The sequence below is a fragment of the Haematobia irritans genome, chromosome 1 (genome assembly GCF_050003625.1).
Source record: "Haematobia irritans isolate KBUSLIRL chromosome 1, ASM5000362v1, whole genome shotgun sequence".
In the NCBI taxonomy this organism is placed as follows: domain Eukaryota; kingdom Metazoa; phylum Arthropoda; class Insecta; order Diptera; family Muscidae; genus Haematobia; species Haematobia irritans.
This window is the reverse complement of record NC_134397.1, coordinates 97,936,196-97,964,076: the sequence shown is the minus strand read 5'-3', so window position 1 is coordinate 97,964,076 and position 27,881 is coordinate 97,936,196. Positions and strand designations below refer to the sequence as shown.

The 27,881-nt window shown below is 34.6% G+C and overlaps 1 protein-coding gene across 7 annotated transcripts in view; it reads left to right on the top strand.

Moving 5' to 3' along the window:
* Positions 1–27,673, top strand: part of Cad86C (Cadherin 86C) — a 411,455-nt gene extending 383,782 nt beyond the window's left edge. For 6 of the 7 annotated variants that reach the window (XM_075291231.1, XM_075291230.1, XM_075291233.1 and 3 more), the window contains 3 exons: positions 12,433–12,523; positions 24,557–24,777; positions 24,840–27,673. In XM_075291231.1, coding sequence (XP_075147346.1) covers positions 12,433–12,523; positions 24,557–24,777; positions 24,840–27,567 — 3,040 coding nt within the window. In that variant the 3' untranslated portion in view covers positions 27,568–27,673. The remainder of the gene's footprint in view (positions 1–12,432; positions 12,524–24,556; positions 24,778–24,839) is intronic. The other variant, XR_012718060.1, reaches the window with a different exon arrangement.
* Positions 27,674–27,881: the final 208 nt, after the last annotated feature.

Genomic DNA, 27,881 nt, shown 5'->3' with positions numbered 1-27,881 from the left:
GTGTGGGGCGTAGGGCTCCTACAGACTTGAATTGGTACTATGGGGATACTAGTATCGAAATCGTGGATCACTACAGATATCTTGGAGTTGACATTACTTATAATTTGGCATTTGATAGACATATTAACAATAAGCTGTGTGAATCGAAGATGGCAATAACTTCTACATGGTCTAAATACTTGAATCACCCAAAGATTTCTAAAGCGAATAAACTGAAAATATTCGAAGCATGTTCGAGATCTATAATGTTTTATGCCGTTCAAATTTGGGGTTTCCAACAGTTTGATGGCGCAGAAAAGTTATTTAGATTTTTTATAAAGAAGATGTTATATCTACCGCCGAATACTCCTAATTATATGCTTTACCTGGAGACGGGGTTTGATTCCCTATTCATTACGACTTTAAGAATGCATTTAGAATATATATCTAAGATCTTACATCTAGGCTCTCATCGCCTACCTCGCATACTAGCGGAAAGGATGATAGAATTGGGTGAATATTGGGCAGGAAAATGGTTAGATATATGTAATTCCTTTCGAAATGAATTGGATGATAGAATGCCACTATGTATGCACTCGAGTGTCATTATAGAAAAACTAAAGATATGGGAACGCAATGCTTTTTATATGAATGCTCTTAATTCGCAATCTCATGACCTTTATCCGAAGTTGGAGTATAATGATATACCAACACTCACAGAAAATGTATCCTCTCGTGCAACGAGTTTAATTGTAAAATCTAGAGGAGGTTTGTTGGACTTAAACTCTCGTTCCTTCAGAAGTGTGTTAGATGGTATGTGTAGCATGTGTAATATGAATGCGAAGGAAAACGCATTTCACTTTTTAGGAATATGTCCAATTTATCGCGGATTTAGAATGTCTTATTTTGGTAAAACGTCTTTAAATGAAAACGAAGTTATTAATATATTAAATGGCACGAACTTTTCAGTACTATACAACTACTTAGAATCTTGCATAAAATATAGGAAATTAATCTTGAATGAATTCAACGTTTAAAAGAATATGTCCATTAAACAGAATTATAATTAAGTAATATGACATACAGCGGAACTGCTACGTCATATATAACTTACAAATTTATATGTATTTTAAGAATTATGAATTGTTAATCTATTAATAAATAATAAATAATAAAATAAATTGAGTTGTCGGTAAATTTAATCAATTTTAAAACATCGTAGGTAAAAGGGATATTTATTTTTTCTGGCAAAGGTTGCTGAAATTTATGGTATTGGATGCTGTTGCTAACTGTATCTTTAATTTCTACTTGATTATCTTTTAAATTAATTTTTTTTTCTTGGAGGGTTTTAATTCCGTAACATTTTTTTGTTTCAAATAGATTAAAAACAGATTAAGAATTAGTAAAAACCACCAAATTTCCTCGATAAAAATGCTAAATCCATTCTAGAAAACTTATTATTTTTTGAGTCCAAAATCGTCAAATCCAAAATTGCCGGCTAAATTGGCATCCTTGAACACAACATTAGAAAATATAGAGCGGAATCATGACGAGAGTCAAGAGAGAAATGCGTTTATAGTACTAATCAAGAGCTTTCTCTCAATACAAAAAAGTAGAGCATTTGCGCGCGTGATTTTGTACTCCTTAACAAATGTTGCAGGTTGCAACTTGTGCCAAACACGAATCTATATGATGTTCTACTTACAAACACAACATTAGAAAGAGTGGACTCATGACAAGATCCAAGAGAGAAATGTATTTATAGTACTGATCAATAGTTTTCATTTGCAGTGTTGCTAACTTTCGAAGGGCAAAAACCACCAAAAATATATTATAAAGAGGGAACAAATTGGGTTAATTTGCGAAAAATGTCGTAGGCCTGTATGTAAAACATGTTATAATTATTACTACAATTATCAAATACAGTAATTTAAATGCGAACTCTGTAAACACTAAAAATATATACAAAAAAATTAATTCAATTTAATTTATAAAATAACAATTTTTTTGGAAAACTTTCATTTGTACTACTCATCAAGAGTTTTCATTTGATACCAAACACTGTAGAGCATTTCAGTTTTATTTCAAATTGTGGCGATTACATTAAAAAAAAATTTTAAAAAACCTACATTTCTGGGATGTTTTAGAAAATAAAAACTACTTGCATTTGTAGTACTCAAGAGCTTTCATTTGATACCAAAAAAATATAGCTGCAAAACTAACATTTATGGGACGCTTTCGAACATGACAACCACTTGCATTTATAGTACTCTTCAAGATCTTTCGTTTAATACCAAAATATTGTGCGCAAATATGTTGGAAAGTGCTGAATTTCATTAAATATTTTATCTTCCCAAATTGTAATTAACCCATTAGGTGCGCAGGCAAAAACTACCTGGTTTGTGTCTCGACTAGTTAAATTTACAATTTATCTTCACGCACATGTTTCTATCCAATTTGCCTGAAATTGGAAATCTAGAGATATTTTATGACCACAAAGAGGTGTGCCAAAAATGGTGAGTATCGGTCCATGTTTTGGTATAGCCCCCATATAGACCGATCTCCCAATTATATTTCTAGGGCTTCTAGAATCGATAGTTTCTATCCAATTCGCCTGAAATTGGAAATCCAGAAGTATTTTAGCACCATAAAGAGGTGTGCCAAAAATGGAGACTATCGGTTGATGTTTAGGTATAGCCCCCATATAGACCGATTTCCCGATATTACTTTATGGGCTTCTAGAAACCGTAATTGTTGTCCACTTTGCCTGAAATCGAAAATTTTTGAATCTGTTAGCTGAGACCCTCAGCTTTAATTTGGTATAGGACTCCATGTTTCGCACTGCTTCGCACACAACTAAAAGTTTAACGGAAAATCATAAATGTTTATCTTTTTTGGCCCAAAATAAAAAAAAATAATTTGTTTTTTTTAATTTTTTTTTTAATTTACATAATGCTTGATGCCTATTTAAAGTGAAAAAAATTTCTATAAGGTACACTCGGTGTATAGTTTATAAGTAACAATGTTTTAAATATGACATAGAAAACTAACCTATTTGAGACTTGTTCACATATGTCAACTTTGCGCTGCTCGGGACAGAAAACCAATGGAGATATTTGCATAAAATTTTACACACATGACCTTTGTAATATAGTTTAACCAACTGTGCAAAAATCATCACAATCGGAGAGCAGGTCCAAAATGATTTATTGCCGCAGCGGACACAGTGTGGGGCGTAGGGCTCCTACAGACTTGAATTGGTACTATGGGGATACTAGTATCGAAATCGTGGATCACTACAGATATCTTGGAGTTGACATTACTTATAATTTGGCATTTGATAGACATATTAACAATAAGCTGTGTGAATCGAAGATGGCAATAACTTCTACATGGTCTAAATACTTGAATCACCCAAAGATTTCTAAAGCGAATAAACTGAAAATATTCGAAGCATGTTCGAGATCTATAATGTTTTATGCCGTTCAAATTTGGGGTTTCCAACAGTTTGATGGCGCAGAAAAGTTATTTAGATTTTTTATAAAGAAGATGTTATATCTACCGCCGAATACTCCTAATTATATGCTTTACCTGGAGACGGGGTTTGATTCCCTATTCATTACGACTTTAAGAATGCATTTAGAATATATATCTAAGATCTTACATCTAGGCTCTCATCGCCTACCTCGCATACTAGCGGAAAGGATGATAGAATTGGGTGAATATTGGGCAGGAAAATGGTTAGATATATGTAATTCCTTTCGAAATGAATTGGATGATAGAATGCCACTATGTATGCACTCGAGTGTCATTATAGAAAAACTAAAGATATGGGAACGCAATGCTTTTTATATGAATGCTCTTAATTCGCAATCTCATGACCTTTATCCGAAGTTGGAGTATAATGATATACCAACACTCACAGAAAATGTATCCTCTCGTGCAACGAGTTTAATTGTAAAATCTAGAGGAGGTTTGTTGGACTTAAACTCTCGTTCCTTCAGAAGTGTGTTAGATGGTATGTGTAGCATGTGTAATATGAATGCGAAGGAAAACGCATTTCACTTTTTAGGAATATGTCCAATTTATCGCGGATTTAGAATGTCTTATTTTGGTAAAACGTCTTTAAATGAAAACGAAGTTATTAATATATTAAATGGCACGAACTTTTCAGTACTATACAACTACTTAGAATCTTGCATAAAATATAGGAAATTAATCTTGAATGAATTCAACGTTTAAAAGAATATGTCCATTAAACAGAATTATAATTAAGTAATATGACATACAGCGGAACTGCTACGTCATATATAACTTACAAATTTATATGTATTTTAAGAATTATGAATTGTTAATCTATTAATAAATAATAAATAATAAAATAAATTGAGTTGTCGGTAAATTTAATCAATTTTAAAACATCGTAGGTAAAAGGGATATTTATTTTTTCTGGCAAAGGTTGCTGAAATTTATGGTATTGGATGCTGTTGCTAACTGTATCTTTAATTTCTACTTGATTATCTTTTAAATTAATTTTTTTTTCTTGGAGGGTTTTAATTCCGTAACATTTTTTTTGTTTCAAATAGATTAAAAACAGATTAAGAATTAGTAAAAACCACCAAATTTCCTCGATAAAAATGCTAAATCCATTCTAGAAAACTTATTATTTTTTGAGTCCAAAATCGTCAAATCCAAAATTGCCGGCTAAATTGGCATCCTTGAACACAACATTAGAAAATATAGAGCGGAATCATGACGAGAGTCAAGAGAGAAATGCGTTTATAGTACTAATCAAGAGCTTTCTCTCAATACAAAAAAGTAGAGCATTTGCGCGCGTGATTTTGTACTCCTTAACAAATGTTGCAGGTTGCAACTTGTGCCAAACACGAATCTATATGATGTTCTACTTACAAACACAACATTAGAAAGAGTGGACTCATGACAAGATCCAAGAGAGAAATGTATTTATAGTACTGATCAATAGTTTTCATTTGCAGTGTTGCTAACTTTCGAAGGGCAAAAACCACCAAAAATATATTATAAAGAGGGAACAAATTGGGTTAATTTGCGAAAAATGTCGTAGGCCTGTATGTAAAACATGTTATAATTATTACTACAATTATCAAATACAGTAATTTAAATGCGAACTCTGTAAACACTAAAAATATATACAAAAAAATTAATTCAATTTAATTTATAAAATAACAATTTTTTTGGAAAACTTTCATTTGTACTACTCATCAAGAGTTTTCATTTGATACCAAACACTGTAGAGCATTTCAGTTTTATTTCAAATTGTGGCGATTACATTAAAAAAAAATTTTAAAAAACCTACATTTCTGGGATGTTTTAGAAAATAAAAACTACTTGCATTTGTAGTACTCAAGAGCTTTCATTTGATACCAAAAAAATATAGCTGCAAAACTAACATTTATGGGACGCTTTCGAACATGACAACCACTTGCATTTATAGTACTCTTCAAGATCTTTCGTTTAATACCAAAATATTGTGCGCAAATATGTTGGAAAGTGCTGAATTTCATTAAATATTTTATCTTCCCAAATTGTAATTAACCCATTAGGTGCGCAGGCAAAAACTACCTGGTTTGTGTCTCGACTAGTTAAATTTACAATTTATCTTCACGCACATGTTTCTATCCAATTTGCCTGAAATTGGAAATCTAGAGATATTTTATGACCACAAAGAGGTGTGCCAAAAATGGTGAGTATCGGTCCATGTTTTGGTATAGCCCCCATATAGACCGATCTCCCAATTATATTTCTAGGGCTTCTAGAATCGATAGTTTCTATCCAATTCGCCTGAAATTGGAAATCCAGAAGTATTTTAGCACCATAAAGAGGTGTGCCAAAAATGGAGACTATCGGTTGATGTTTAGGTATAGCCCCCATATAGACCGATTTCCCGATATTACTTTATGGGCTTCTAGAAACCGTAATTGTTGTCCACTTTGCCTGAAATCGAAAATTTTTGAATCTGTTAGCTGAGACCCTCAGCTTTAATTTGGTATAGGACTCCATGTTTCGCACTGCTTCGCACACAACTAAAAGTTTAACGGAAAATCATAAATGTTTATCTTTTTTGGCCCAAAATAAAAAAAAATAATTTGTTTTTTTTAATTTTTTTTTTAATTTACATAATGCTTGATGCCTATTTAAAGTGAAAAAAATTTCTATAAGGTACACTCGGTGTATAGTTTATAAGTAACAATGTTTTAAATATGACATAGAAAACTAACCTATTTGAGACTTGTTCACATATGTCAACTTTGCGCTGCTCGGGACAGAAAACCAATGGAGATATTTGCATAAAATTTTACACACATGACCTTTGTAATATAGTTTAACCAACTGTGCAAAAATCATCACAATCGGAGAGCAGGTCCAAAATGATTTATTGCCGCAGCGGACACAGTGTGGGGCGTAGGGCTCCTACAGACTTGAATTGGTACTATGGGGATACTAGTATCGAAATCGTGGATCACTACAGATATCTTGGAGTTGACATTACTTATAATTTGGCATTTGATAGACATATTAACAATAAGCTGTGTGAATCGAAGATGGCAATAACTTCTACATGGTCTAAATACTTGAATCACCCAAAGATTTCTAAAGCGAATAAACTGAAAATATTCGAAGCATGTTCGAGATCTATAATGTTTTATGCCGTTCAAATTTGGGGTTTCCAACAGTTTGATGGCGCAGAAAAGTTATTTAGATTTTTTATAAAGAAGATGTTATATCTACCGCCGAATACTCCTAATTATATGCTTTACCTGGAGACGGGGTTTGATTCCCTATTCATTACGACTTTAAGAATGCATTTAGAATATATATCTAAGATCTTACATCTAGGCTCTCATCGCCTACCTCGCATACTAGCGGAAAGGATGATAGAATTGGGTGAATATTGGGCAGGAAAATGGTTAGATATATGTAATTCCTTTCGAAATGAATTGGATGATAGAATGCCACTATGTATGCACTCGAGTGTCATTATAGAAAAACTAAAGATATGGGAACGCAATGCTTTTTATATGAATGCTCTTAATTCGCAATCTCATGACCTTTATCCGAAGTTGGAGTATAATGATATACCAACACTCACAGAAAATGTATCCTCTCGTGCAACGAGTTTAATTGTAAAATCTAGAGGAGGTTTGTTGGACTTAAACTCTCGTTCCTTCAGAAGTGTGTTAGATGGTATGTGTAGCATGTGTAATATGAATGCGAAGGAAAACGCATTTCACTTTTTAGGAATATGTCCAATTTATCGCGGATTTAGAATGTCTTATTTTGGTAAAACGTCTTTAAATGAAAACGAAGTTATTAATATATTAAATGGCACGAACTTTTCAGTACTATACAACTACTTAGAATCTTGCATAAAATATAGGAAATTAATCTTGAATGAATTCAACGTTTAAAAGAATATGTCCATTAAACAGAATTATAATTAAGTAATATGACATACAGCGGAACTGCTACGTCATATATAACTTACAAATTTATATGTATTTTAAGAATTATGAATTGTTAATCTATTAATAAATAATAAATAATAAAATAAATTGAGTTGTCGGTAAATTTAATCAATTTTAAAACATCGTAGGTAAAAGGGATATTTATTTTTTCTGGCAAAGGTTGCTGAAATTTATGGTATTGGATGCTGTTGCTAACTGTATCTTTAATTTCTACTTGATTATCTTTTAAATTAATTTTTTTTTCTTGGAGGGTTTTAATTCCGTAACATTTTTTTTGTTTCAAATAGATTAAAAACAGATTAAGAATTAGTAAAAACCACCAAATTTCCTCGATAAAAATGCTAAATCCATTCTAGAAAACTTATTATTTTTTGAGTCCAAAATCGTCAAATCCAAAATTGCCGGCTAAATTGGCATCCTTGAACACAACATTAGAAAATATAGAGCGGAATCATGACGAGAGTCAAGAGAGAAATGCGTTTATAGTACTAATCAAGAGCTTTCTCTCAATACAAAAAAGTAGAGCATTTGCGCGCGTGATTTTGTACTCCTTAACAAATGTTGCAGGTTGCAACTTGTGCCAAACACGAATCTATATGATGTTCTACTTACAAACACAACATTAGAAAGAGTGGACTCATGACAAGATCCAAGAGAGAAATGTATTTATAGTACTGATCAATAGTTTTCATTTGCAGTGTTGCTAACTTTCGAAGGGCAAAAACCACCAAAAATATATTATAAAGAGGGAACAAATTGGGTTAATTTGCGAAAAATGTCGTAGGCCTGTATGTAAAACATGTTATAATTATTACTACAATTATCAAATACAGTAATTTAAATGCGAACTCTGTAAACACTAAAAATATATACAAAAAAATTAATTCAATTTAATTTATAAAATAACAATTTTTTTGGAAAACTTTCATTTGTACTACTCATCAAGAGTTTTCATTTGATACCAAACACTGTAGAGCATTTCAGTTTTATTTCAAATTGTGGCGATTACATTAAAAAAAAATTAAAAAAAACCGACATTTCTGGGATGTTTTAGAAAATAAAAACTACTTGCATTTGTAGTACTCAAGAGCTTTCATTTGATACCAAAAAAATATAGCTGCAAAACTAACATTTATGGGACGCTTTCGAACATGACAACCACTTGCATTTATAGTACTCTTCAAGATCTTTCGTTTAATACCAAAATATTTTGCGCAAATATGTTGGAAAGTGCTGAATTTCATTAAATATTTTATCTCCCCAAATTGTAATTAACCCATTAGGTGCGCAGGCAAAAACTACCTGGTTTGTGTCTCGACTAGTTAAATTTACAATTTATCTTCACGCACATGTTTCTATCCAATTTGCCTGAAATTGGAAATCTAGAGATATTTTATGACCACAAAGAGGTGTGCCAAAAATGGTGAGTATCGGTCCATGTTTTGGTATAGCCCCCATATAGACCGATCTCCCAATTATATTTCTAGGGCTTCTAGAATCGATAGTTTCTATCCAATTCGCCTGAAATTGGAAATCCAGAAGTATTTTAGCACCATAAAGAGGTGTGCCAAAAATGGAGACTATCGGTTGATGTTTAGGTATAGCCTAAACGAAAATGGCATGTATTGTTCCATGTTTTGGTTTATCTCCCAAATATACCGACCTCCCGATTTTACTTCTTGGGCTTTTAGAAACCATAGTTTTTATCAAATTTGCATGAAATTTTAAATCTAGAAGTATTTTAGGAACAGAAGGAGGTGTGCCGAAAATGGTGAATATCGGTCCATGTGCGCTGATAATGAAAATTGCTTGAAACTGAATTATAGTTTCCAGATTTAACTTCTGGTAATCATTTAAATAATGGGGGTAAAAATCTACAGATGTTAGATTTTAAATCAAGGCGTTATTTCATTTTCATTTCATTTTTTTGCACACTTGCACACGATGTTTAAAATTCCTCTAAAACTCAAACAAATATGGTTCTTATAAATCCAGAATGTGATCTAGTCTTCATAGGTAAAATCTTTGAATTTATCTTCGGGAAGTGTACTGGTTGATCTAATCTGCTTGTCACCAAATCCCCCTGAACTTTTCACAGGAAACTATAATATTTGATTCATGGTGAAGGGTATTTAAGATTCGGCCCGGCGGAACTTACTACTTTATATACTTGTTATGTCTAACATACGACATCAGCAACTATTAGTACAACCCAAGTAATTCGATGGTGGATCACAGTCTTTAGTACAACATTCCAGGCAATCCATGGTGGGGGTACATAAGATTCGGTCTGGCCAAACTTACGGTCGTATCTAACAGGTTGGCTGATAAGTCCGCGGTCTGACACATAGATGGCGTCGCTCGTATTAAATGCATATTATTTTTATATAGTTCAAATGATTCGTGTCAAAACTTGACGTCTGTAAGTCAATTAGTTTGTGAGATAGAGCGTTTTTTGTGAAGCAACTTTTGTTATTGTAAAAAAAAATGGAAAAAAATAATTTCGTGTTTTGATAAAATACTGTTTTCTGAAGAGAAAAAATACGGCGGAAGCAAATACTTGGCTTGATAATGACTCTGCCCCAGGGAAATCAACAATAATTTATTGGTATGCAAAATTCAAGCGTGGTGAAATGAGCACGGAGGACGGTGAACGCAGTGGACGCCCGAAAGAGGTGGTTACCGACGAAAACATCAAAATAATCCACAAAATGATTTTGAATGACCGTAAAATGAAGTTGATCGAGATAGCAGAGGCCTTAAAGATATCAAAGGAACGTGTTGGTCATATCATTGATCAATATTTGGATATGCGGAAGCTCTGTGCAAAATGGGTGCCGCGCGAGCTCACATTTGACCAAAAACAAGAACGTGTTGATGATTCTGAGCGGTGTTTGCAGCTGTTAACTCGTAATACACCCGTCGATATGTGACAATGGATGAAACATGGCTTCATCACTACACTCCTAAGTCCAATCGACAGCCGTCTCCGAAGCGTGGAAAGACTCAAAAGTCCGCTTGCAAAGTGATGGCCTCTGTTTTTTTGGGATGCGCATGGAATAATTTTTATCGATTATCTTGAGAAGGGAAAAACCATCAACAGTGCCTATTATATGGCATTATTGGAGCGTTTGAAGGTCGAAATCGCGGCAAAACGGTCCCATATGAAGAAGAAAAAAGTGTTTTTCCACCAAGACAACGCACCGTGCCACAAGTCATTGAGAACGATGGCAAACATTCATGAATTGGGCTTCGAATAGCTTCCCCACCCACCGTATTCCCCAGATCTGGTCCCCAGCGACTTTTTCTTGTCAAAAGGATGCTCGCAGGGAAAAAATTTGGCTGCAATGAAGAGGTGATCGCCGAAACAAAATGGTATCGAAAGATTGGAAGGTCGTTATAATCGTTGTATCGCTCTTGAAGGGAACTATGTTGAATAATAAAAACGAATTTTGACAAAAAATGTGTTTTTCTTTGTTAGACCGGGTACTTATCAGCCAACCTGTTACTTGTGTATTTTTATTCGTTGCACCCAAACTAAAGTATGTTTAATGCAATCGAGTCGAAAAAAGCAAACAATCATTTTGTTTGCTTTTACTGTTACCGAGTCAAAAAATAGTAGACATTTTTTGCTATTGCGAAACATACTGCATTCCCCTTTTCAAAAGAATTTTTGCTGCATTAGCAGGTTTTTCTTATGTTTCTACCAATAAATGCCTTTGGTAAACCTTCTGCTGGATGGAAAATCGAACCATACCGTTTATAAGCCAGCACACTATCCATAACGCTACGTAGCTGTTGTTGTCATTAATGCGCTGCCCAGATTATAAATTTATCCTGACGGAATGTCTGTGTTTGTAAAGAATCTTACAGTGTGGCCGAACACTAAGAAATGCTGGAGGTAAGTAAAATATCGATAAATGTGTTATCGATCCCATTAACAAGCTGGAGTATCGATCATGTCTTCGAACATAACATATAGTGTGGCCAATATTTGGAATGTATTTGACACGAGCACTGTCGTCCGGATAAACTTATAGTCTTAACGGCACATAACAGGCGATTATCGCTATAGTCAAATACAGTCAAACCGTTATATTTATAGAGCATAGTTTTGGGCACCCTCAAGCTAATGTAAAGAAAATTTATTTAAAAGAAACATACCCTTTAGTCGGTCCCTTTTTTACAAGCACAATCTACTAAATACAACTTTTGGAAACGGAAATAACGTAATTTTACACATATTCCAAACATTTTTGCAAGATTGCGAAACATACTTTCGCATTTCATTACATACTACTCGTACGTAAATTTCTAATACGAAACATCAAAATGAGTCTTATTTAAGACATAGAGGTAGAAAAGAACAGAGTTTAATATAAACGAAATAGCCTATGGTTTTGCAATAACGTACATTTATTTGCAAAAATAAAACTTTTGTAACTTTTTTTGTAATAAATGTATGAACTTTTTGAAAGAATTCAAATTACTGCAAGAAAAGAACAACGTTTGCGATACCCGTTTTCGAAAAGTTGTTTTGTTTGTATAGCCTATGTGATGAACCCAGCATGAGTTTTTTAGAGCTAAGCAAATGAATGGGTGTATTAGAGGATTTATGTGGTATCGTAGTATATTAAACCAAGGAGTTGACCATAACTCTTGGATATAGCTCCTGTGTGTACACATAAAACAAAATAAATTATGGTTTTTTGTGTTAGGGCTGGATTAGATTTGGAAAAAATAAATCAGGTTTGGTGTAGGGTGTCATATATGATTGTATACGCTAAATATAACTTTTCTCACTTGTTTCAACACCATTTAACTTTTAATTTGATTTTTAATATACATATTGTTAACATTAAAACATTAATACATGTATCATATATATTATTCATTTGCACATTAATTCATGCATTATATTCTAATTTTCTCTTCTTTTCTTTTGTAGCAAGAGAATAGTTAATATCAATAGAACTGAAGACGATGTTCACCTTGTACATAGGGAAATGGCAAATGGAAAACAAACAAAATCAGTTCAGGTAGATTTCGATAGATACCACCTTCCAATCACCGAATCTCTACTATCACTTGTATACTGTGTAAACTTTAAATATAATTTGTAGTTGCAAAATCTATTTATTTTTTAACTATTTTTGTATGATTTCGTTAACACTTTTAAAATGTATTGCTCTACTGCACATTTGTTACGTTTTTCATTTTAATTTCCTTATATGCAATTTGGAATCACTTGTATACGCTTCTACCACAAATTAACATAGACTATGTACAATCCAAAAATATTTAACTAACAGGCTAAAATTTATATCAAGCGGAGCAAAATGTTTGTAATTTGTTTTACGAAATTTACAATCCGAATGTTGAATGGAAAATTCGCATTTTTTAAACATATTCCTATTAAATTTTACTAAATCTGGATGAAAAAGACCGCACACATACATTGAACTGAAGACATTACCAGCCTTTAGTATGGCCCACGATTATTTCTTGATAGAATTCCACAGGGATTCCTAAGAATGATTCATTGCTTTAAATTTAAGATTTTCTGTGTAGTATTTTGTTTGTAAAGGAGATTCCAACAAGAAGTGTTACTTTGAACTAGAAGTGTGCGTGAGTAACGAATTTGGGAATACGCTCACGAAAATAATCCCGCTCACGCCCATAAGACGCTTACCAGTTGAATTCATGTACAATTTTAGTGACACCCAAGATGTTAAGAGTTTAATAACGCTCTCGATTTTAATCATGCTCATGTTTTCAGACATGTCCTTAAGTTAAATTTCTCATAAAATTATTCGTGAGTTACGACATTTTTCGTGAGTCACGATATGTTTCGTTCGTGAGTGTGAGTGAGTACAAATTTTCTTTTCGTTAGCGGGAGTCCTACCAAACAATATCGTGCGTGAGTAAGATTTTTCTGTTGTGAGTGTGGGTGAGTAAAATATTATTCACGTGTACACCTCTACACCCTCAAAAAATCGCTTCTGTATCATATACCCCAAACACATTTTGCTTCAAACATATATATTTTCACGATTGGTCCAAACAAAATATTGTTTGTAATGTTCAAACATATTATGTTTCACCTTAGGCATACACTGGTAGACTAAAATTTTAATGAAATTTTCTTTGTGAATATATAATTTTAAGACGCCAATTGGTTACTTTCATTCGTTTACTTGCAGCATACTCTCTAGGTCTCTCTTTCCAAACACATATGTGTTTATAGTCTATTTCTAAATTAATATATGTTTGCATCCAAACATACTATATTTACAAACATTTTATGTCCCAAACATAATATGTTCTAACATATTAACATATATGCCCCAAACATGTTATGCTAATTTATGAACATTATATGCTTACACTTAAAAATATTGTATTAAAAAATTTGAGTTCCAAACATATAATTTTTACACCCAAACATATGAAAAACAGTCTTTTTCGTCCGTGTACTTTAAAAAAAAGTGAAAATTTCAGATTGTTAATTCGTGACAGTGAGAAATTCTATGTCCAAAAGCTGGGACAAAGTCCTTTATATTGTGCAAACAACTTCGGAAATGTTGAGCTTTTTATTAGAACCGAAATCGGCTTGAATATTTGACAAGTACAAACTATGCCGATGCACGCATGAAAGAAATGTTGCCGTTTATGGTCCGGCGTGTCATTAGATTTAACTGCCAATTTGAGATTGGATCAACAGTCATGGTAATTGGATTGCGCTATTGAGAGAAGATTAATGATTTTGGTTGAAGTTAAATGGTTGATCGGCACAATGCTTAATTTAAACGGAACCATTTTTCCTTTTACGGGAAAAGTTTCCAGATCTCTGGAAGAGGTGATTACAATGACGACCAAGATCTTGTGATTTAACACCCTGAGACTGCTTCAAGAAGTGAATCCGTGAGCCTATCGAGGTCATAGGTTAGGTTAGGTGTAGTGGCAGCCCGATATTTCAGACTCACATAGACTATTCAGTCCATTGTGATACCACAGTGGTGCACTCAAAAAAAGTGAACTCTCTATTTCACTAAAGCCAATTTAACTTTATTTTAGTTAATGGTATTATTATGTTTGGAGAAAGTTTCCTTTACTCTAATAATTTTTTGTTTACTTTCGGTCAATTAACTAAAATCAAGGGAAAAAATATACCCAAATGAAGCATAAAGATTAACTAAATTCGTGTCTTCCACAAAATAGTTCAGAATTTCTTTAAATTTGTAAATTTTACCAAAAATGCGTCCATCATGAACTTCGTATGTCACTAAAGACATTCTTGCAATTTTGAACTCCAAGTTTTTCCTTCAAACTATAAAATTTTCTTTAACAAGTGAAAAAACTTAGTTATGTCGAATAAATTTTGTTGAATTTTTCGACATCGGCGTGATGCCAACGTTTGTAATGGTTAAAATTTTCTGCAAATATTCAAAATTTTCTAAAATTAACCGAAAGTTTTCTTCTTTGTGGGTTCACTGTTTTTTCAGTGTGAACTTCTCTCTGATCACTGAGTGCTGCCCGATTCTACGTTAAGCTCAATGACAAGGGACCTCCTATTCATAGCCGAGTCCGAGCGGCATTAAGGGTAAAGTTAAAGTTGTTTTAGCGAAGGCAGAAAGCACTTTACATATTTTTAAAATTTTCATTTTTGTTGCGAATTTAAGAGGGCAGAGGTGCCCCAGAAAGGTTTTATAGTTATTAGAATTTACATGAATTTGCCCCCTTTATCTCATTAACTAGATGGCTACGTCTCTGCCCTCTTTGCGGGGGAGTTCCCCATCTCCGAGCTAATGCGCTATACCCACTTTTACTTTTTAACTCTCCTTGCAAATGCCTGAAGAAGTACAATGAATGTAAAATCCATCTTTCCATATTTTTTTTTTTTTTTTGAATGGAATCTATATTACTCTAAATAACTTTTTGCTCAAAATTATGTTAAGAAAACACGCATTTTTGTTCAGAAAATGTGTGATGAAGTAAAATATAATTAATTTGTTGCAAGAACGTCTTAAATGTATGAGTCTTCGCTAAAACAAATTTAGAAAACAACTTTAACTTCACACCCTTAACGGCGTTCCACATTGCACTTAGAGAAGCTTTGAAACACTCTGAAATGTCACCAGCATTACTGAGGTGGGATAATCCACCGCTGAAAAACTTTTTGGTGGTTGGTCGAAACTGGGTTTGAACCCACGACCCTGTGTATGCATTGCACCACGGTGGCTCGAGGTCATCGAAGACAATAAACTTAAGGAAGATAGGAAATTGGCTTGCGTCATACCAAATGTTGCATTTACCATGTTAGTTCCATACATGTTTGTAATTTTTTATTTGTTTTCGTTTTTATTTTTAAATGAAAAACTTAATTTTCTTAATGAAACAATGTTAAATTTTATTTCCTGCACTTAATTTCTTTATTTCCTGCACTTAATTTCTTTTTATTTGCATTTTAATGCTATGTCAATACTTGTATACGCGTTTGGTTCGATAAACGAAAAGTATGGACCTAACACCGTAAATGGTTTGATGTGCTCAGCAGCCAATCTCCCATCTTCCTACGTGTATTGTCTTTGTACCAAATATCGATGTACACAGAGATGTTATTATTATATACCGACCAAAATCGATGGAAAGGTTATTACTCACAAATTGAGTAAAATTACGTATCTTGAAATTAATTCGGTAAAAAAGTAACTACGGAAATAAACTACGTTCGAAAACAGCATATAATGAACCAAGAATTCTTATTTTCACAACCATTTTTTTCGTCAAAAAAAACTTAGTTTTGAAGATTATCCATACACACAAAGTGTCAGCAACAATTACGCGTATTTGAAAAAAATGCATCTCTTTTGATAGATCGTTACCTTCTCTATCAACTAAAAGATTATATCTCAATATTAACTGCCAATTTGGATTTTTTTTTTTTGAAAATCAGCCTTTAATTAATTTAATAATGCTATGTTCTATTTATTGGAAGAAATATACAAAAAATATGATATAATGGGGTAGACCTTAATTACTTATACTTTTGAATAGTTTATTTCTCTTTATGTTACAACAATTTCAATGTAGCCCTTAGGTTAGGTTAGGTTAAAGTGGCAGCCCGATTAAGATTCAGGCTCACTTAGACTATTCAGTCCATTGTGATACCACATTAACTAAAAGTACCTATTACATATGGGCACTTCTAGTTTTAACCGTTGAACCTTCTCGATTATTTTCTTCTGTTGAAATACAATAGTCATTATACTTCGCACCAATAGTTTTTGCAAAATCGCCTATCAGGCAGCGACCCGTTATAACAGATATCAGGAGTGATATCTGGCGTCTCGAGAACACTAGCATATCTAGTGTGCGGTTTAAGTTTAAATGGGGCCATATTTGCTTGGTGTCGTTACAACCCTTACAATTCTCCCATCGAACATTTGCCATCATGACAGCCTTCTCACGCAGTAAGAGCTTGCAGGTAGCCAGAGGCACACCACCAGATTCTAGTTCTCCTGGAATATGTAAGGTAGTTCCTAGCCTTGCTAGCTCATCTGCTTCGCAGTTCCCCGGTATGTTCCTATGGCCAGGCACCCATATTAGGTGAATATTGTGCCGTTCAGCCATCTCATTGAGAGATTTGCGGCAGTCGATGGCCGTTTTCGAGTTGAGGAACACAGAGTCCAAGGATTTTATTGCAGGTTGACTGTCTGAGTTCTGAGTTCTCAGCCAATTCACCACTTCTCTTATTGCTAATATTTCAGCCTGAAAAACACTACAGTGATCAGGTAATCTTTTCGCTATTCGAAGTTCCAGATCTTTAGAATATACTCCGAAACCCACTTGGCCATCCAATTTGGAGCCATCAGTGTAGAAATCTATATATCTTTTATTCCCCGGGGTCCGTGTACACCACGCCTGACTGTTGGGAATTAGAGTCTCAAACTTTTTGTCGAAAAGTGGACTCGCCAAAGTGTAATCCACTACGTTAGCCACATCTGGCATTATTTTGAGGACCGAACTGTGACCGTAACTTTTTTCCGACCACAGCGATAGCTCGCGCAACCGCACAGCCGTTGTTGCAGCTGACTGTTTGGCCAAAATGTCTAAAGGCAATAGATGCAGTATGACATTAAGGGAGTTTGTTCCTGTCTTGCTGAATGCACCTGAGATACACAAGCACGCCATACGCTGAACTTTGTCTAAACTTGTCGGCTGGTGAAGTGCCGGCCACCAGACTACAACACCATATAGCATTATAGGCAGCGTTGCCAATTTAGCTTTTTTTCCCGCTAGATTTGGCTTTTTTTGAAGACGTTTAGCGGGGAAAAAATGCATTTAGCTTTTAGCTTTTTTTCTGGCTTTTTTTCATGACCCTTTTAGCTGTTTTTGGCTTTTTTTATTTTCGACATGTTTCTATTGAAATATGGATAAATCGGCGTTTTTATCTAAGCCTTGCTGCAAGTATAAGGGTTTCCACATATTTCAAAGCTCAGTTGAAACATTAATAATGAGTCCAGCCATTATGCGTTTTGGCATTTTGGTAGTAAAGTTTTTTCATTATATAAAAGTTATCGTGAACTTTAAATCTACTATTACCATACAAATTTATTAGATAAACTGTCAGTAAATTATTGGGAATATTATCATTTGACTCGTTTATCCTTTTTATGTTATTATAATATTCTAAAGTTATTACGATATTACTAAATTAAAATAGTAGATGTGAATAGCTTTGTGCACTGAAAAAATATTGTCGTCTCCTTAAAATACGAACGCGAATTTTGGTTATAATAGCATTTGTGAATTTCTTTTATATAAACTGTTTTCCTTGTCCAAAAGACGATAAAGTCGTTTTGTCCTTATAATTAAGTGATTCAACTTAAAAATTGGTATGTTTTCATGAAAGAAGGAAGAATTAATGAAATGGTCTTTAAATGTGAGGAGTTTTTGCATCTTAACCACAAACCAAAATAGCGTTCAAAAATAGATGTTTTTCAACACTTTATTTTAAAAACGTATATATACAACAATTTCTACTTGAAGTCGAGTCTGAATTTGAAAATTTAAGTTGGCGTTAGCACGTTTTTAAAGCACTTTGATAGCTCATGAAGAAAAGGAAAATGTTTTTACTGGGAAATGTAAACTATAGGTATTTTCTACAATTTAAATAAAAGTGATGTATTTCGAATTTTTCACAATTTCAAAACCAAACTAAAATTTTATTTAAAAAAATGACAAATCATTTTTTTACCAAATCCAAAGCATGCTTAGGTCATTTAGTATTTTAAAATAACAAGTAAATAAAATAGAGGTGTTGGGAAGGTAGCTCCCACAAAACGAAGGACTTCCAGTAAAAAATTTGTGATAGTAATCAAAATGTATCGAATACGCAAACAGAGCTAATATGCCTTAGATATTGTTACAGTCTCACAGAAGTGGAATTAAAATGAAAATAATATGCATTGTAAGTGAAATAAAGCCTTTAAGTTTGTTAAATTTCAATCAAAAATGTGACTTTTGATACAAAAAAATTAGCTTTTTTTTTTAGAATTTTTTAGCTTTTTTTAGCTATTTTTTTGGGCAAATCTAGCGGTTTTTGGTGAAACAATTCTGGCAACGCTGATTATAGGTCTAACCACTGCCGTGTATAGCCAATGTACAATTTTTGGTTTTAGACCCCACTTTTTTCCTATTGCCTTTTTGCACGAGTATAATTGGTCGGAAATCCTTCGCATTCGAGTGAGAGGCTTTTCCCGCTTTAGGTATGAAAACGACTTTTGATTCTCTCCACTTTCGTGGATTATATGCTAAGTTGATACATCCTATATATCGCCGACAACCAGGGGATAATTCTGTCAGCCACCCCTTTTAACTCCGCCGGAGTAATTCCATCAGGTCCGGGGGATTTGAATGATCCAAAGCTATTTAACGCCCATTTTATTCTAGATTCTGATACAATTTCCTCGATAGGAAACGACCGCTGAGCCACTGTGGCACCGCCAGTGCATGGTTCAACCGTCTGATTTCCGGGAAAATGTGTGTCCAATAGTACCTCCAGCGTCTCCTCACTGGACGTTGTCCAATTGCCCTCCGATGTTTTAATGAAACCTGGAGCGGAGCTCGTGGATGCTAGCACCTTCCGTAGTCTGGAAGCCTCGGACGTATTCTCAATGCTGCTGCAGTAATCATTCCAAGAGTTATGCTGAGCCTTTCTCAGTTCTCGCTTGTATCCTCTCAGATTCTTCTTGTAAGCGTCCCAATCCACAGAAGCTCTGGTGGACTTTGCTTTGTTAAAGAGCTTCCTGCACGATTTCCTCATATTACCTAACTCCGTAGACCACCATGGTGGTCGATTTTTCCCCCTTGGCTTCCCTTTAGGGCATGCAGCTTTCAGTGAAATGTTGAAGGCCTTAGTAATCCTCTCCACTGCGTGTTCGATAACTTGCACAGTGCTCATATTTGTCTCTGGTATTTCCGGTATCATCATATTGAACGATTCCCTATACCTATTCCAGTCAGCTTTCCTAACATTTGGCGGAAATATGGTCTTGGTGGTATGAACATCAAATTTGAAACTGATGTAGCGATGATCTGAGAAGCTGTTTTCACTTAAAACATGCCACTCAAATATAATTTCATTCAATTCTTGTGAGGCCAAGGTGATGTCCAAAACCTCTTGCCTGTTTTTAGTGACAAAGGTTGGAGCATCTCCCTTGTTGCAAACTACCAGATTAGTACGCAAAATAAACTCTATTAGCGACTCTCCCCTTGCATTAGTATCACTACTTCCCCATATACTATGATGCGCATTCGCATCGCATCCCATAATGAGTTTCGTCTTTGTTTTCAGTGACTCCTCAACTAAGGTCTTAACGGCACATGGAGGCATCTCCCTGTCATGTCCCATGTATACCGAAGATACCCAATATTTGCATTTGGCTATTTCTAAACTGGCAACGACAGTGTCTGTATTGCACATTGAAGGAAGCAGAAACAAGTTGAGCTCGTTTTTAGCAATTATACAGGCTCGATTTACATCATTACCAGCATACTGCAATAGTTTGAACCCCGGAGTACTTAATTCACATATTTTGTTTCTATAAACATATGGTTCTTGAATAAGAACTATATCTACGTCCCCTTTCATCAGGAGAACTTTTAAGGCAGCACATGCAGCCTTACAGTGATGAAGATTTATCTGGAGGATCCGTAGGACCATCGAGATTTTCAACAACCGTCACATCAGCCGCTTCAATCGAGTCATCAAGAATGTCCTCTTCAGAGATATCGGTGACTCTCGCAATAACCATAGGTTCAACTTTGGTGAGTTCTGAGGCAGTAGAAGCCTCCTCACGCATGCGGTATCTATCCATGTCTTCAACTTTGGTATCTCCCTCGACTTCGCAAGAGGATCCGCTTACTTCTGATTCAGACAGAGGCTTGTCCATTTCTGAATCTTTTAGCTGATCGTTTTTATACACCTTCATTTGGATATAATGAAAGCCATAACATACACGGCCCTGAGACTTTGCTAGATGTGGCAAAGACTGAGTGTTCAATATAAACACTGCATGCCGTCTTGGACCATCCACTTCATCCAAACGGCCAACCTTCCAATCAGCTGTTGGAAGATCTGGATTGCATTGTTTCAGTCTATTTAAAATAGATTCAGGGTCAGGAGGGTTTGCAGGTATCCACGCATGTGCTCTTGGTCTAGCCGGTATGTCTTTCTTCTCGACTAACTCTAGAGCAGCTCCTTCCCAAACTTCACCAATTAGTATCAGAGCAGCTTTAAAACATTCTATAGACCTCTGGTCCTCAAATGCGACTAGCTTAAATCCTCCTTGATACCAACCAGCCTCTTGGTGTCGAGGATCTGGGCCGGGAAACTTGTCCAGCACCTGTGAGTAGACGCCAGACAAAGCATTCTCAATTCCCCCCATTTTTGCTTTGGAACCATACCGTCCAATGCTCCTTTATTTATGATAGCCATCACAAGGCTGTCTTTAGCAACTGAGGCAAACGATCGTTGATCCCTTTTGGAGGATGGCAGCTCATCCGGTGATCGTTCCCTTTTTCCAGCCTCAAGAATTCCTTGAGCCCATTTTAAGGAATCGCTTTGTTTAGCCGACAACGTGCTTGGGTCGATTGATCCTAATTTCTTTAGGATAAACAAAGCATTTCTGCGTTCCTTGAATCTCTTTCGTGAGGGATTACCTACTTTTGATGCCGTTACCTTGGAAAAGGTTCGACTTGTCAAATTGTCGCCACCTGTCGACCCGTCTACAGGTCGACTAATTGGGCCTAAATCTGGTCATTGCCCAAATTTATAACTCCAGTCGATACCCGTCCACTGGGCCCTGAAGTTAGCAACCCAGTGGATGTCTTTGAATTTCTCTGCATGGGGGCCTAATATCCCACCACACTTGAAATTCGTAGTAGGTAATTATTACGATGATTTATCCGCTATTAAAAAACACGTCCGTTCCGTTCGACGGTTGAATAAAGAATAGCCCTTGGAAATGGTTATAAATAACTTTCAATATTTAAAAATAAGAATGCAAACTTGATTTTTACAGACCATTCCGAAATAATAAAGTTAAATTAAAAAGAAATAAAATAAAAACAGAGTGGATTAATGATTTTAGTATTGATTCCGAGCCAACGAAGCGGAGAATTGAAGTAATGCCACTTTTAAGGCACAATTCTCTTTAAACTTTGAGTTTTTGGTACTTGGTTGTAGGAAACAAATTTTAAATTATTAATTTTTTCAGCATTTATCTTCTTGTGCTATCAAAGTCCTTTAAAAATATTTTAGCGCCAACTTAAATTTTCAAATTCGGACGCGACGTAAGCTAGAAATTATACTATGTTTCATGTAAAAGACGTCTTTGAAGTAAAGTGTTGAAAAACATCTTTTAAACGCTTGTTTGCTTTGAAGTCAAGATGCAAAAACTCGACAAACTTAAAGACCATTGCATTAATTTTAAAGAATTTTTCAGATTTATTAAAGTCAAGTTGACCTTAATTTGACTACTTTTGAACAAGGAAAAGGTCATGAAATCTTTGGCCTTACGACAATATTTTTCAGTGTATTACTTCATTTATTTCCAAAAGATTGGATGTAGCCATTAAATCCAGTGCATTAAAACATCTCCTTTCCCAATTCTACTAACAACTATAACAAAATTGAAGATGACAGTAATTCGTCTCTGGAAAAATAAAATTTATGTTTTGTATTATCTCTGGAATGTTTTCTATAACTTTAACTATTAGTCATAAGGTTCAAATATGTTACTGAATATATCATACCAGAGCAAAATGTCCCCTGCTAAAAATAACTGCATAACCCGATTGTTGCAGACAAATTATTGCTACTTTAATCTTTAAATTCAAAAGAAAACGCCAATAATAACAGCAGAACGCGATTTGTGCCGTCTGGCAAAAGGAAATAACTCTCGTGTGGTAAAACAGAAATCTTACCACTACTGTTTCGTCTAAAAAAGTTTGCTATTCCAGCAACGGTCAATTTATGTGAATGTGAATTTAGCAAACATGACTGCTGAATTAAGAGGTTCTATCCAACTATCACATTTTTTGGAAATTCTTTAAAAAGATGTAACATTGTAACTATTTGGTTTGTTTTTTTTTTTTTTTTTGTTTTGCAAATTTTAGGTATTTAATTTTCTTAACAATTTTTATTACAAATTTGTATTGTATTCGTTACGTTGTTTTAAACTTCTTCTGCAAGTGTCATATCTGTGTCATTATCAATACTAAAGCTATTTTAAGACGGTGATAGTACTTTTCATCCAACCTGGCACATCGAGCATTTTCGGCAAATTACGGACTCAATTCATATAGTAGACCCGTGATTCAATATAAAATAGATTCAAAATGCGTAAATGTAATTAAGTCCTACTTTTAGGGAGAACTTAATAAAATAACCAAAAAATAATATATAGTATATATATTTTTACATGTATTACGAAAATTAATTGAATGGTAGGAAAAGAAATGGATTTTGTTGCTTTTCTTATGTAACAATAAAAAATAATAAAATATTTGAATATTAAATGCTTAATATTCATTGGCAACTAATGTACAGAATGCATACCGCATCCTATAAAAATGCTATCTTTTCAACGGGCAGAAAACGATTCAATTTAGTAAACAGGGCGAAATTAATATAATAAAACGTAAACATCGTTCACGTTTTTTCTAGATTTCTGTGCACTATATTTCTTTGGCATAAATGTGGATGAAAACATTGAAAAAAGTCCACAATAATTTATTCAAGACACCATCATCAGCAAAATGCAAATCTGTTTTTAAGGGCAATCGCAGCATTTGTCTCGTCTGTCGGCAGTGGTGAAAATGCCCTCAATTTATCGCTTTTTTACAAAAGAACCAAAAAAGTTTCTATTCCGGGCAAAATGCCGAAAAGTGCATATATTTTACAAGAAAAGAAAACGCCATAAAACAATGTACGTTTTTCAAAAACTCGCAAAAAAAGGACATTAACTCTTCATTTGTAATACTTAAGTTCGCAAAATGAACATTTACTTAATCGCAATAGCTGTAGTAAACTTCTTGTTCAAACGATACCATTTGCAGGAAACCAAAACTTCTAAAGCAACTAATATTTTACTATTATTACCGACTGTATGTTCAGATTTTGCAGAAACCCGTATTTATTATTTAAAAATGTAATCTCCTAAGTTTTATTTATTTTTCTCCGTCATAATCTTTAGTACGCATTTAAAAAAGTTCGCCTAATTAAACTGAAGCTGATATTCGCTACGAAAACGAATGTAATGTGCATTGCTTAAAAACAGCAATAAATGTTATTTGACTTTCAAGTAGATTATCCTCTCGGAAACCTATTCAACATCCAATTAATGAAAAACATTTCTGCCTGCTTCGTATAAAAGTGGAAACTTCCACACAAGTCTATTTAATTTATGGTTTATGTTAGGTTGTGGTTTTGTTGTTGTTGTTGTTGTACAATAGACTTTTTATAAAGTGGTTGAAATTTGTCACTTATTAATTTCTTTTTTTAGGTCGCCGAGTGGATGGGAAAACGCGAGGCATGGTCAGCGGACAAACAGGCAGATACTCGAACGAAGCCTACCCGTTGGGAATTCCACAATGGCCGCCAACAATTTAGCGAAAGTATAGACGATGTTGTTCATGTTAGGAACGTAGGCAATGTACGCAATCATTCCGGTGAAACCCGTCGCATACGTTCAGCTGATGAAAACCAGAGAAGAGTTAAAATAAAGTAAGAGCTGTAAAAACATAATACAATCCATACGGTAATTGATGAATGAATTTCTTCTGCAGGAATATACGAACATCCAAGGACGATAACCTTCTTAGCTTACATAATTCTAGAACTAATCTGATTAATGATCGCGATGTCTTTATTGAGGATATTATGGATGAACGGGATCTTGTTGACGAAGATCATGAAAATTTCAGGCGGAGTAAAATTATTCGCAATAAAAGGAAGAGCTATGAGAATGGTGAATCTACACAACGTCAATATCATATTGATGACGATTCGATGAGACGCCATGAAATTGACCGTGGTAGTGACATTGATTATAACACGGCAAGAAGTAGTCTTCGGAATAAGCGGGAATTTTTTATTAAAGATGGAAATATAGAAATTTTACAATTAATGACAAGAGATAAGACTCGGGAAGCGGCTGGCGAGGAAGATAACATTTACATGAATGTCCCTCAAAAAAATACAAATTTTTCGGCACCCCAACTATTGATGGTCGACAATAGCGGCAAAGAAATACTTATGAGACGTTTTATCGAAGAACAGCCAGATGGCAAACAAATTATACGGGAGCATTATCAAATTGTTCCAGGAGCAACATACTTACAATCAATGCCCAATGAAATCCAACAGAATTCTACTCTTAAAGGTGATACATTTCCCTTAGGGAAATCGGGACCAAATAGTATTGTGTATTCACAGACTGAGCCGGAAGTAAAGGTAATACACACACAGCCAGCTCAAGGTTCAATAGCAACACTCCATCACGTGGATGGATTTCAGCACCAAGTACAGCCTGCCACCTCCAATCAATCTCTCACTCAAGAGCTAGAGAATTCATTGAAACATCAGAATGAGTTATTGCGGCAAATTCTTATGGAAAAAGAGAAAATTGAAACTCGTTATGTCCAGCATGAGGTCGCTCTTGAAACACAAAGTCTGCCTGGTCAATCTATGGCTATTGCTACCCAAACTGAATGTGAGGCTGGCACTCAAACTGAAACAAATGAATATATGAATAGAAATATTGAGGAGTTTCAAAACCGGTCTTTTAAGCGAAGAGCTCGTAGCGAGAATGACGATTCAGCTTCCGACGATGATGATTATGAATACATACGACTTAGTTCCCCAAACAGTCCTGATGGCATTGTCTACTGCATAAAACGAAAAAAACAACGACGACGTGGTAAATATCGTGGTGCAAATCAACCAAGAAGACGAATCGTGATGGTCGAAGAAATAAAACGAAAAATTCGAACGCCTATAAAAGAAGAAGATGATGATGAATATTACAAAGCTCGGAAAAGATCAACACCCCAAAAACCACCACGCGATACAAAGGCCAGTATTTTGCGACAATTGAAAACTGGCCACTCCCATAAACGCAGCTCATCACATGCGAAAAAAGAGCCCTTAAATAGAGAAGTTCTCATGGAGATATCGGATTCATTGGACGAAAAATATAGCTCGAATGAACCCCCAAAAAGTCGAAAAATTAGAGTAGAACAACTGGAGTACTATGATAACTCTGAGGGTGGTGTCGAGGATTATGAAGTAAACGAATATGGTGATTATATTTCAAATGATTCCGATGGTGGAGAAATTGTCATTAAAGGTACCGATTTTTCTTCTAAAAGAATTAACAAAGATTATCCAGAACTTTCCTCTCAACAACACAAACTTGAAGTAAGTGTTGAAGCTGAGAAGAGACAAACAGACAGCAAACATGGTACAAGTTCAAGACCATCGTCAGAGATCTGGGCCGATGGACGCCCAGAAGTAAAGCCCAGGTTATCGAGAAGTGATAGTTCTCGTGGTAGTAATAGTTCCCAACAGCATCTGGCTAAAAAGAATCAATCAGACTCTAAAGCTCCAAATATTGCAGGATCATCGAAATATGAAGCCAATAACAATGGTCGTAGCTCCTTAAGTGAAAATAGAGTAACTCAAAGTGAACCAGACTTTATGGAAAACGACGATCATTCCTATAACAGGGCTCGTGCTGGGAGTGTGCCAAAGTATATGGAATGGTATTACGACAGAAAGAAACCTTCAGTCAGTGGACGAACATCCACAGATTCTTCTAATAAAGGACTTCAGCCCACTCGGAGAAAATCCAACCCCACACAAATACCCGATAAAAAATTGACGAAAACTCGTTTGCAAATCAAACATTCGGAGAAATATCAGCAAGATGATAATAAATTTAAGCCTGAGCCAGCACCTCGAAAATCCCCATCGAAAGGTGCTAGAATGCTTAAAGAAGACTTTGTTAAAAATAAGCAACTGCAACTACGTGTAGAGACAGAAACCAGTCACCCCTTAGTGCAACACTCAGAACATAGATTTGAACGCGAAAATGCTCCGGAAGTGTCAGTGCCGCCATCCAAGTTACCGCATTATATTTATCCAGAAACACCCCCAACTGTAGGTTCCAACAAAGAATCGAACGCAAGAAGCGTCAAACCAAAACCATCGCCCATCAAGGAGAACGAAGTTAAAGTCACCACTTCGTCCAAAATAAATTTGTATATCGAAGATCCAAGTGTTACACATCCTCCAACGATTACATCAAGTTCTTCCTCAACTTCTGCACACAAACAACTCAATGCAGCCACCCTTGAAGACGATCTGGATTCGGGCATAGCCATGAATTCACTCCTCAATAGTATGGGTCGTCGGAATCCCATTGCAGAGAAGAAAAGCGTTTTTTCTATAGCCTACGACGATGTCAGTAGGGTCCAGAAGATTCCATCGGGTGGTGAATCTCCACCATACTAGAATCATGCAATATCGTCGATTAATTGTACCTTAATGTGATATATGTATAAATTTAAAAATGTTGGCATTTACATTTTAATTTTTCATCTTACAACAGATATATATATATATATATATATATATATATATATATATATATATATATATATATATATATATATATATATATATATATATATATATATATATATATATATATATATATATATATATATATATATATATATATATATATATATATATATATATATATATATATATATATATATATATATATATATATATATATATATATATATATATATATATATATA